This window comes from Sander lucioperca, chromosome 10, assembly GCF_008315115.2.
Source record: "Sander lucioperca isolate FBNREF2018 chromosome 10, SLUC_FBN_1.2, whole genome shotgun sequence".
Taxonomy (NCBI): Eukaryota; Metazoa; Chordata; class Actinopteri; order Perciformes; family Percidae; genus Sander; species Sander lucioperca.
This window is the reverse complement of record NC_050182.1, coordinates 28,805,884-28,818,282: the sequence shown is the minus strand read 5'-3', so window position 1 is coordinate 28,818,282 and position 12,399 is coordinate 28,805,884. Positions and strand designations below refer to the sequence as shown.

Sequence of the window (12,399 nt, the reverse complement as noted above, 5' to 3'; positions counted from 1 at the left end):
TTTGTAATTTCCACAGTTTTTAACCAAGCAGAATTCTTTTGATATCTGTTTGTCAGGGCCATCTGACGATGCTATGGGCCAAGTTTCAGGCAGATCGGGCGAAAACCCTAAGAGGAGTTCAAAAAAGTAGGTTTTGCACATTTCGTTACTGTGCAAAGAAAATTCTTTGCAGAAATGGGCGTGGCCTATGTCATGTGATTCAGACTGATTCAAGGAACGTGTGGATGTAAGGTTTTAAATGTGCAATGTGTAATGTGGGAGTTGTAGGCCAAAACAACAACAACAAACTTTTAAGATAATTTTTTTGGGCTTTTCTGCCTTCATTTTGATAGTATGCTAGGTGAGAAAGTGGAGAGAGAGGGGGAAGACATGCAGGAAATTGTCACAAGTCAGATTCGAACTCTTGACCTCTGCGTCGAGGCATTAACCTCCAAGTATACATGCGCCTGCTCTACCCACTGAGCCAACCCAGCCACGGCCAAAACACTCTTAACCAGAGCCGTATATTAGAGAGAGTTTGGCCAACTAGGGAATCGAATGTTCTGAGCTATCCCGTTATGCGATTGGTTCCGAGGTGGTCACGTGTTTCATGGACTCCATGTTGGATACCAACGTTCATCTGATTCCCATTGACATAGTGCAGGGCATAGTGGAAAAATGTAATAAATTACTTTAAAAATGTAATAAATTACTTTAAAAATGACATAAATCACTGAAAAAATGGCCAACTGGCTTCAATGAAAGGCAGAGAAGCGGCAAAAGATTTCACAAGTTCCCCCATGAACCAAAAAGGCGAAAACTATGGGAACTGAAGGTTAAAGAGCTAACTGGAGGGCGGAAATAAGCGATTTATTTCAAGATAGCATATTCACCCCATAGGGTTACGCTGTTGAGTCATCTGACGATGGTATCCAATATGGTGGAGCTCAACAGTCCCGCCCCTCCTCCAAGAGACCTTGGGTTCCGGAAGTAAATTTCCCATTAATTTCTCTCATTGACGTCTGGAAAAATCCACCAAAAAAGACCATGCCTTGGGCTAACCAGACGGTACGTGACTCATAAGCATACAACATATCATTTCGAGTGAAAAAAGGAACAGAAAATCCAAAAAAAGTCAAAGGTACAAGACTTTGTACATATTTTCATTTCAGAACGAAGGAACTACTCATCCCATAAACTACCGCACTCCACTGAATAAAGGAAGCTATGTTAGTTTAACTAACAGCTAATTTGGCTAACCGCTAGCTGAGACAGCATGTAATAACTTTAAAAGACCCTCAAAATAAAACCTGAAAATAACCATTAAAATATATAACAGCTGTTACATCAGCTGTAGCCTGCTTTTCCTAGTGTTTAGTTTGAGTTAACGTTATTTTAGACTGAATCTGTTAGCTGTCAGCTAGCGGTTAGCCGAATTAGCTGTTAGCTAAACTAATGTTAGCTTCCCGGTGGAGGCTAACAGCAGAAGCGTGGAACAGATCGTGATTCGTGCAGTTTCGTAAATCCTCGTAAAACAGGATTATCATCTTGCACATGCGCATGACGGATTGTGCAGGCAGCACAGATCGTTTACTGACACCCCCCCTCCTCACCAGCATGAGTTCCACCAATCAGAGGCATCACTGTGGGATTGTGGGATTGTTCAGGATTGTGGGTAATGAAGTACTTATCCAAGACATCACGAATAAAAGACATTTATCTCAAAACAAGGTTGGTGCCCCATGAACTTTTGGCGTCTATATGAGCATATACAATCGCTTAGTCATGTCAGCATGCTGGTTTTAAGTCTACCATCGACGGTTACGATTTATGGCTTATACTCCAATTGTCAATGGAGAAATTGCATTGTATTTTTACTTCCGGAACCCGCTGTGGGTGGGACTGTTGAGCTCTATAGTGCCACCTAGTGGTCCACATGTGTAATTTTTGGTTTGTCAGGTGTATGAGGCATTGTACATCTACCCTGTAAATTTGAAGTTGCTCAAGTTAGTAAGTAAGAAGTGAATCCAAACGTGGTAACAATAGGCCACACCCACTTTGACGAATCAGTACACCATTGTAGGAGTGGCCCAAGATGGTCCTATCCGAGATTTCGTAAAAAATGAATGAGCCCTTCATGAGATATAAACCTTTCGTACTTGTAGCGCCTCCTAGTGGCCAATCTTTGCAAAATGTGTTGGCGAGCCTCAAAGTGTCATGCCAAACAGTAATCTAAAGTTTCGCCTTGATAGCATTTAATTTGGAGGAGATATGTAAAAGTTTGTGTTTCCATAGCTTCCTACAGAAATGTGTTTGTACGTAATTTGCAAATATTTTAACCAATAAAAATTCTTTTGATAACGTTTTATCAGGTTGGTCCAGGGATGTCATGTGCCAAGTTTTGTACAGATTTGACACACAGCCTAGGATGAATTTCCTATATATCACGATATTTCAGGTATAAAAGTCTAGGCGGAAAAGGGCGTGGCCTATATCAGGAGATTCAGCTGAATTCAGGGTACGGTATTGGAGTTATAGGCCAAAACGCATTTTTCTGCTATAGTGCCACCTAGTGGAATAAGTGTGTAAATTATTGTGTCCATGAGGGTTCTGGACCAGTCCTGAAAATTGCACCACCCTACCATGCCCGGTTTAGGCTGTAGCAACACTTTTAGTGGCGGAAAAATAATAAAAAACGCTGGTACTGGGATCCCAGCCCCCTCTGGCTTGGACCCCTAATAAAGACTATTTAGCTATTACATGGTTTGTTAAACGCCCCCATCTGGACATTTCCAAATTCCAAATTTAGTCTGATTGATTTTAGATTTTAGATTAGACAATTTTGAGATACTTGTACTTGAGTATTTCCATTTAATGCTACTTTGTACCAGCCAATATTGTACTTCTTACTCCACTACATTGATTTGATAACACAAGTTACTTTCTAGATTCAGATTATTAATACAAAATATAAATCAACTGATGAATGATGATATATTATTGTAATTTAAATTACCCAGCAGTATGTAATGTATAGTTTAAATAAGCTCAACCTACTTAGGCTAAGTAAAAAATCTGAGTACTTCTTCCACCACTGCTGAATTGTGTATTTTATTTAATTATTTTGATGGATTACATAGATTTACATTACATTACATTTAATTTACTATCAGTGTATGCTATTCTGTACTATTACTCTATAATGTATACCTACTCTGCTACCATCAGTAATCAGGCAGTTGAAATCTGCCAACCCACATTGAGTTTCCACTAATACAAACAGGAAGGAAGAAAATTTGACGTCAGCCCTCAAAAGTGAAAACTAAAGGGAAACAGCATCACATCAACATTTAGATTCCAGACTGCAGGTCAGACCGAGGAGCACAGGTATGAGAATCTTATCTCACACCGACTTTTTCTTCCTCATCCCAACTTTTAACCATTCATTCATTTTGATGTCTCTGTCAAGTCACAACAAAATGATTTTGTATGTAGTTTTAGATTAAAGATATACAACCAGAATATCTGGTGAAAGTTTGTTCTATTCAACAGTCTGTAAATACAGATTCTGTCACATAAAATGCAGTTGACAGAGCTTAATCTTTACGATATTGCGATGATCCTTTAAGGATTTGTTAATGATTTTCTTATTTCTTTTTCTTATGTCTTTTTGTCAAATGACTTCCCCATAAACGTTCTTTACGAGTTCTCTATTCAGTACTGCAGAATCAAAAGGTCAAACCTACTGTTTCAAACCGTTTAGGTGATTTAACTTTGATACTGAAATTAAAACACAATAAAATTTGAAGGATATGAAATTATTGAATGCATTTCTACATTTTTGAAACATGTAGCACATGACAAAGTTTGACCTCTTTTCGTCTTTCAGAACACTCACCACTGAGTTGACAAACTTGACAATGGCACACAACAAATTCTTCATCGTTGTCCTATTTTTTCTGTGCAGTAAGTACATTTTCATAGCTTTGCTCTCCTGTCACACATATATTATGGTGGTCTTATACAGGAAAATGAAACCACAGACATTTTGCTCAACGGAAACTTAACTGACAAAGGTGTTGATATATGGCATCAATAGCAAAAAAAAGGCAGAATCACTCATGTTTTCATGTTTGTTTCTTTTCTTTCTCTAAGACTTGGCTGTGGCGCTCACAGGTACCTACAATGAAAAGAAGACACACAAAACTTTGAAATTCAATTTTTATAAATGTTACAATTTAGAAAAACAAGCAACACAAATGCATACCCAGAGGACTATATCTGATGAATCATTTGTTCCAGTCAGCCTTAGAGTTCATCTTCCGCATCCCACTCTTTTCTGTCTGTCTATGTTTGCCAGAGAGCACTGTGTCTTGCTACAGGATCGAGCCGGGGACAATAGCAGGCATCATCTGTGCAGATGTGCTGCTGACCCTTATCATTGTCATTGTCACCTACCGATGTGCCAGTTTAAGGCGTCAGAAGATAGAAAATGGTGAGGCTATGTGGCTGAAATGAGTGATGTTTTTGTCGTGTTTATATATGCAATGTTGTGTGATAGAATGATAGAGTAAATTAAGTTTAGATGAAAAGGTTTATGAGGGGCTGGCCTTTCAGATCTGCATATGTCTTTTCATACTCCTGTTTAATTATGATGCACACATTTTTCTTCTGTTGTTAAAAACTAAACTCTCTCTTTTTGTGTGTGTGTCTCTTCTCATCTCTTCACAGCTAACAAAGTGTATATGAATGTACGGGCCAACTGCAAGAGCTAATCTAAAGATGGTGCAGTACATTGTGAAATTATGTTCATTTTTTTTAGATCCTGTTTTGTAAAAAAAAAACATATTACAAAATTCTTTTTTTTTTTTACATTAAACCTTTGTTGCAATAAACACAAATAGAGTGTCTTGCACATATTACATTTCTGCTTAGCCTTACAAGGTGTGCTTGTGGTCTCCATCTATCTGCTTGGAGTTATTTTGCAAAACCTAATAAACAAGAGGTGTGTCAGACTGTTTAAACTAAATCATGTTCACCAACCTCGGAAATAAAATATCTCCTAATGCTTTCAAGTTTCATGTAATGTTGGCACTGTAACACCACCATACAGCACCCTCTGCAGTTGACTTTCGGTAGCACAATGCTGTATTTCAATAGGCCCTAAAGATTTTATGTAGAAATATTTTCATTATCAAAGGCTACATTGATACAAGTGATTTCCAAAAATAGAAGACAGACCCAGTGATTTTACATGGATGTTTTACAGTGTAGCATCTGACAAACCACTGAGTTGATTATGTATTAAAATAAATGTTGATTCATTTTCAGCTTTAGCATATTAATTAAATAAAAAACATGTATAGAATACTTCAATGTCTGGTAAGATTTTTGTTGAATGGACATTCAATAGATACTATTTTTGTTTATCTGTATGTGTTTGATTGGTTTACATTGGTTTGTTTTCTAGGTGGGTTATCTCAAGGTTTTCTGTTTTTTCTCCTCACAAATACTTCTTCTCATCTATTTTATCATGGAGGTGACATTTGAGCAGTGTGACCTGATTATATTTGGGGCCGATGATTAAATCTTGCTGTGTTTGTTGAGATAATACTGTGGTTAAACGTCTGCCTTTTCAGTCACAAAGAACATGTTGACCAAACCCAATTCCATATCTTTGTAATATCTGTCTGATGATCTACTCTATAGGTGCACTGTGTTGTTTCAGTTAATGCAGCGGTAACACTTTTGGATAAATAACTCCATGTGATTTTTCAAGAGGAATTGGATTGGAAGGTTTATAGCTAAACTGTCTCTTCTCACTTTTACAAAATGTGGGAAGTTGTTGCAGTGCAGTTGTGCATGAGGAATCTCCCTTAGCTTTTAATTGTGTAGAGTTAACTATTGGACTTAAGGACACCTTTCGACACCATTGCATTAGACAGTTGGCAGCTTAAGTCCCATTTGGAAATAAATCTCTTTTCTCCTGTCCTGTTATCAGCCCCATAATCTGAGTGCCTCAAGGTTCAATTCTGGGACCAATCATGCTTTCATTGTACATCCCTGTCTTTCCCTGTTTCGTTGATGACACCGAAACCTACCGTTTATCTCCCTGTGAAATCCAGAAATTGCACCTCACCCGTTTGGTTTTCTAATTGATACTAAACTAATGTCCTTCAACTCTCACCTGGGGGCATCCTACTGCTGGCCTTCATGGGTTTAAGACTGTCTGATTGCAAGGTCGCTGGTTTAAGTCCAGCTAATTCTAATTCTTTATTGGTAAATCTGTAGTTAAAGTGACAGGCTAAAAAACGGAATTGTAGTGTCGTGATCATGATTAAGTAAACATTACTTCTTCATTACTTCATTATGTTCATGGCCCTTCAGATAAAGTGCTAATCTGGTCCATCTTTAACATTGATAAATAAGATATGATTTATGGTGGCATATGCAGCAATCATCTTTGTAATCCCTCAAATAAAAAAATCTTGTCAAGACATCTCAGGTTTACAGACACTTAGAAGTAAGTAAAAAGTTAAATTCATAAATATCCTACTTAGATAAGCATTGTTCTCAGGCCATACTGTTTAAGTGCCTTATGTTGTTGTGAATAAAGCAACTGTTAAAATGCATCTGCAGTATACTGTATTTTGTGTAAATGTAGAGACCTTAGTATCATTTTGCAAACTTACTCATTTCATTCTTAATACATTTAATTTGATGCCACCTTGAATCAAATGTTATTCATCAATGTTAAAGATGGACCAGGTCAGCACTTTATTTGAAGGGCCACAAACATGAAGTAATGAAGAAGTAATGTTTACTTAATTATGATCACAACACTACATTTCCGTTTTTTCTTTAACTACAGATTTACCACTGAAGAAGACATGAACATCATTAATAAATCAGAAATAATGATGATTGAAATAACTTAATTGATGCATTAATTAACATATTGTTTCTGCATTAAGTCATGCATGAGATACTATTAATCCTTGTACATTACTGATAGTTCAATGAATTCTGGCTTTTTCATGCATAAAGTCATGCATGAATTCATGGTAATTCATGTACCCTTATTATAAAGTGTTACCAATTTTTTTATTACATGTAACTTTTCATATTCATTTATGTAGTATTTCCTGAGGTATCAGTTTGTTGAACACTTTGCTATATTAATAAATAAATTGTTATTCTTGTTGTTGTGTGCTCAGTACATATGCTGTACACATGTATGCATGCATTCTATGTACGTATTGTAGATATTTCATATATTCATAAATAATAATAATAATAATAATAATAATAATGATAATAATAATAATACAACATATACATATTTAATAATTTACATTTGAACATTATGAAACAAAAGTCTCCTTGACAAAACAATAAAAGTGTGCTTTCATTTCACTGACAGGACATCAGCATTAGAGATAAACCTGTGGTTGTACAATGGCTCATAGACTAGGTAGCAGTAACTGTGGCCAACCGCCCACTCTAAACCACAGGTCATGAGGAAATGCTTTTGGAGATACGAAAGCATGCATTTCAGTAGAAACAGAAATGAACCTGACCTTATATAGCTCCTTATCTTGGCATTTACTTGGACGTGTTAATTTACAGAATTAACTGTACTGTTACAAAGCCAAAAAGAAAGCCTGAATCCTCATGACCAAATGTGACAGACCAGAAGAATTTCTGTTTATATGAGACCCGCAACCCTAACATGAATGTGACATTACAGAGAAGAAACAGACACACCAGCTTCCTCTTCTTTCAGTGGACTTCCTCCTCCTCCTCCTCCTCCTCCTCCTCATAATCGCATGCTGACAACCCTAACACCACTGCCAGTATCATCTGTGGACAGCTCTTCATCTGTGAAGTGTGAAGCCTCCTACATCTGGCTTTCAACATCTGGTTTATGGGTGCGACGACAAAGCCATTTGAAAGAGAACAGAAGGACCAGTGGCCCTCAACCTCTCTCTTATTTCCTCCTTCGCCAAAAACCAACACAAAGAAGATGTCTGACGCTCTTTGTATTGTGGGTTCATTGTTTGGTGAGAAATATTCTATACGTGTTTTGACAGTAAATGATTGAGGCACTCTCTTAACTGTTGTTATTATCTGAGGTGTTAATAGCTCTCTGTCTTTCAGGGTCGGCAGAAGGACAGCAAGGTATAGCTTTCTTAAACCTTTTTCCTCCTGTGATGCTGGACTATGATTTTGTGTGTTTTGGTTTTGTGTTACTGACACTGTCTTCATTCGTTCACAGACTGTGGTTCCTGCTACCTGATAAATATGGCGTCTGTCATGGGCATTATTGCCTCTGATATCCTCCTGACTGTCTTCATCACTATTTCTGTGTTCTGCTTTGCAAGTCACCACAAGAGAAGGAGGGAATGGGATTCTCGTGATGGTGAGCAATAACTTTGAGTGTATTGCTGCTAATTTGTGAGCATGCTTTGTGGTAATATGGCAGGTGGGGCAGTAACTTCACACTTTTTAACAGGTAAAAGAAATCTGCCATCTTCAGTATCAAAGAAAATGACAACAGAGGTCACAGAATCTCCCTATCAGGTAAAGCAAAACTATATTGCTATTATTCAAGCCTCAAAGATACTAAATATGAAAATTGTTTTAAGTTATATATTATTTGTGTTTCCAAGATGAATTGTTTTGATATTTTTGTAGGAGTTACATGGAGTCCAATCAGATGTGTACAGTGAGCTTCGGCACTTTAGGAAGTGAAACAATGGAACTTCAAAAAAATCCCAACAAGTCTGAAAGCTATAACTGGACAACACCAGACACTCTTCTACACACTTCTTGTTTTGCCACTTATACTGCTGAAGCATTATAGGTAATAAAATACGTTTTAAACATATGTATATTTTGCATGTAAGTGATTTATTAAGTACTGTGTTGTGCTGAATGTGATGTTCTCTGCATCACATTCCTGTTTTTTGTAAACCTTAAGCTGTCTTCAAATATGTATTTCTATTTAACTGATCATAAATTAAACTACATTTTAAAACCAACATTTTCTTTTTTTCTGTATTTGTATTTCAGGAGATTACTTACACATTTTCACATTACAGTGAACATACAAAGAACTTAGATATTAAGATAAAAGTCACACATTTCAGGCTCAGGTAGATTCTGTTATAAATCATCAAAAATAGTTGTCATGCTCATTTCTTATTTCGTTTTCTGACACCACAATCGTTGTACCAAATATCACGATTTAGCGTCTTTAACCAGTTTCCATGAGTAAGCCAAACACAAATTGTCAAAACCTCTTTATTTCTTATTTTTGTTCACATGATCACATCACAAAATACATGTAAACATCTAAATTTGGAAGAAAAAGTCCCAGAAGCAACTGTATTTGGAAGCAGCCAGAGAGCTGCCTCCTATGACTCAACAGATGGCGGCCCCTGACTCATTATGAGGAAGAAATAGAATCTGGGAAAAAAGAATTGCTATTCAACATTATTTTCATATAACAAAGCAAGGAAACTGCTTCTTATAATTAGACAAGGATGAAATGTAATTAATTTAAATGTGCATTATATGGTGCCATTGTTTTCTAAGCCAGACTGGATGGATAGAAAACATTTGCTTGAATTAAATGCAATGAAAACACACCTTTGTATGATAATCAGTAGGCTCGACTCTTTGCTGGAACAGAGAAGCTACTGGGCATGTGCTCTGGAGGTGCTAAAATATATATGAAAAAGACAGATCTTTCAGGAAAGAAATCACCTATGCATCATTTATCAAACAATGCTGTTATTACTAGTGGGAAAAAAAACGTGTTATACCTTTTGGATACATTTCAGAGCTGGAAAATTCTCTGGTTTCTATAGGAATATTAAAACCAATTGTTCATCCTCTGAATGTTCAGAGCATTATTCTAGGAAAAAATGTAATTTGTTTAAATTTAGAGAATCTGGTCCTACCATCATAGTCTGCATCTCCTCTGTTGCCCACTGGAGCAGGTCTGCCAATGTTGTCCTCCAAACTATCTGGATCCAGCAGTTCTCTGCTTCTGCCAGGGACCAGCATACCATTTAACTCATGAACTCGTCCTGGTGCTGCCTTTCTTTAGAGACTGCTAGTTACTCGGTCTTGACTCAAACTGATAACTTGATTTCCTGACAAATCTTCAACCTTCTGAGCATCCACCGTCACTCCTTCCTCACTGTTAAGATCAGTCCGCTCTTGGCTTGCTTGGTGTGCCCCGTGCGGCCCACCGTGCTCCCTGCTCCCCTGGTCCTGAACCAGCCTGCTGCTCATATCCATCAGCCTCATATTGGTTTTCCTCCTTAATGGTGCCTTATCTTTCTCCACAACTTTAGGAATCATGATCTAATCACTGTCAAGGCCTTTGAATGCATCTGGGAAGAGTAAAAGTTACAACATCTGCAACAATATATCATCTGCACTGTTACAGACATTGGTATGTTAGTTTTAACTTGAATTTAAGGTACCTCTGCTTTCATCTCCATTTTGATCAGATACTACAGGTCCTGCAATATTAAGAAATCGTGTTTAGTTCATATGAAATTAAATATTTTCTCTACATTTGTATGGGAAATAAAGCCCACATACCTGTAAATCTATTAGTGTCAATACTCTCGGTAGATTTTGCCTCTGACATATCTGTGAATGAGTTTGATGCTATATAAAATGAAAAGATGATAGGTACAATAAATTGACAGCTGTTTTGTATTTTGATGTGAGGCATGTGTAACCCCAAATCAAAAGACAATTTAGAAATCAAAATAATGTTTCAGTTATTAATAAATACAGTGTAATCCACTACTACTTGTTTCTTTCAACAGTAGAAAAACCACAAAATGTACCTTCAGAATCTTGCTCTTTCACAGGTTTACTTGGAGGGTTTCGATATGCTGCGGATGTGAGAAAATATATGATAATAATCATGGTGGTGGTTTTATATGGTAACGATCAGATATTGTCAAAGGTGCTTGCTACACCTTGTACACCCTGAAGATATAGCTAAAAGATAAAGCAACACAAATGTCTCTGTTCAGTTTTTGTCTCTTTTGTGACCTGGTCTTTGAAGCTTACATTTATGTTCTTGGGGAACAAAAAGTACTTTGAGGATCTGGTGAAATTAGACCTTCATGTTTATAAACTGAATCTTTCTTAATGTACATGAAAGTTACATTTTGAATCACAGACCTGTTGTATTTGCAGGTATGGTCTTTTCAGTAGTTGTGCCAAGTGCATCTATAACAAGAATAATGAACAAGTTATGCAATAGAAGTTCACAGTAGTGGTTTAAGCAGTTATTCACGTCATTTCAAAAAAGCAGTGGGACTATTTTGCATGGAAGACAACATATAATAATAATCTCACCATTTAGGAAGCTTAACACATTTTTTCTTTGTGCTAGAAAAGAAAGAAAGAAAAAACAAAAGGTGTTATCCCTATTGTCCTATTAAATCCTAAATACTAAATCTTAAACGTACATTACAAAAGTGGAGTAAGATCAAAACAACGTTTGATTTTTTTTTTTTCTCTCTTCCGGTTAGTTTACCTCTGATTGGGGCAGTTACCACCATAGTTGCAAACAGAAGAAGTAGACAACACATGAAGCTGAAACAAATACAAATGAATTCAAGGTTAACATGCATGTTTATATCAAACATTATGGCATTGTCATTTGCAGATGGGAATTAAAATATATTTCAGTGACAGATGTTTTTAAAAAGACAAATATCTTTTAGACAAAATATACAAAACCCACAGCTTCATTGTTGACTTTGGTCCTCAGCTGTCCACTGTTTGTCAGCAAGAGTGCTGTTTTATGTACTGCTGCTTTATCCTGAATTTTTCACCTTGAATAGGTTCACCCTGGTTAATTATAGATTCGACAAGATGTATCAGATAGAGTAGTCAAAGACTATTTCTGTGTGTTGAACAGTGCATGACTTGCACGCAGAGGAGCACCAATTAGGCTACAGATTGAGTTGACAAGAGTCTGTTTATTATATCAATTCAAGATGGAAACAAATGTTCTCAACATTCAAACTCACAAAGAGGATTTGTCTTTCTGTCTTGATTACAGGTGGTTGGTTACTTCGGGAAAATGCCCCTGGCTTTTTTATGACTGTGGTAACTATAACCTTTTAAATTATGCCACAGAACATGTATTGTTTTGTGTGACTATTTCAGCATTGTCCATTTACCCAGTGAGCCCTATATTTTGCCTAAACAAACACCTTTTTAAAACAGTCCCTACACTGAGTGAGCATTGTCGTCTATAGAAATGTCACTTGGTAGAAATATCCTGAAATGGAGAGCACACAATATGCAGTAATCAGGTGACGAAAAGCACAAAACTATTTGAATTGCAGTCTCATGTGTGGGCATGCTGTAGCT

At 36.8% G+C, this 12,399-nt stretch overlaps 2 protein-coding genes across 3 annotated transcripts; both read left to right on the top strand.

Moving 5' to 3' along the window:
• The first annotated feature begins 3,262 nt into the window (after positions 1-3,262).
• Positions 3,263-7,177, top strand: hcst (hematopoietic cell signal transducer). Of its 2 annotated transcripts, XM_036006664.1 has the most exons (6): positions 3,263-3,366; positions 3,686-3,742; positions 3,869-3,945; positions 4,135-4,155; positions 4,340-4,474; positions 4,711-7,177. In XM_036006664.1, exons 3-6 carry the CDS (start codon positions 3,900-3,902, stop codon positions 4,752-4,754), a joined length of 246 nt encoding a protein of 81 aa, XP_035862557.1. In that variant the 5' UTR covers positions 3,263-3,366; positions 3,686-3,742; positions 3,869-3,899; the 3' UTR covers positions 4,755-7,177. The 2 variants fall into 2 exon arrangements, with proteins under 2 accessions (XP_035862557.1, XP_031154788.1); XM_031298928.2 differs by lacking the exon at positions 3,686-3,742.
• Positions 7,178-7,581: 404 nt separating this feature from the next.
• Positions 7,582-9,023, top strand: LOC116049361 (transmembrane immune signaling adaptor TYROBP). Its single transcript, XM_031298931.2, has 5 exons — positions 7,582-8,042; positions 8,140-8,160; positions 8,258-8,401; positions 8,495-8,562; positions 8,677-9,023. The coding sequence occupies exons 1-5, from the start codon at positions 7,907-7,909 to the stop codon at positions 8,731-8,733; spliced, it is 426 nt and encodes a 141-aa protein (XP_031154791.1). The 5' UTR covers positions 7,582-7,906; the 3' UTR covers positions 8,734-9,023.
• The last annotated feature ends 3,376 nt before the right edge of the window (positions 9,024-12,399 follow it).

Bases quoted from the DNA above. Each gene is read 5' to 3' on its own strand.
- hcst (XM_031298928.2), top strand. From the start codon at position 3,900: ATGGCACACAACAAATTCTTCATCGTTGTCCTATTTTTTCTGTGCA. The intron at 4,156-4,339 runs GTACCTACAATG...TATGTTTGCCAG, and splicing joins CTTGGCTGTGGCGCTCACAG to AGAGCACTGTGTCTTGCTAC. The intron at 4,475-4,710 runs GTGAGGCTATGT...ATCTCTTCACAG, and splicing joins GCGTCAGAAGATAGAAAATG to CTAACAAAGTGTATATGAAT.
- LOC116049361 (XM_031298931.2), top strand. From the start codon at position 7,907: ATGGGTGCGACGACAAAGCCATTTGAAAGAGAACAGAAGGACCAGTGG. The intron at 8,043-8,139 runs GTGAGAAATATT...TCTGTCTTTCAG, and splicing joins TATTGTGGGTTCATTGTTTG to GGTCGGCAGAAGGACAGCAA. The intron at 8,161-8,257 runs GTATAGCTTTCT...ATTCGTTCACAG, and splicing joins GTCGGCAGAAGGACAGCAAG to ACTGTGGTTCCTGCTACCTG.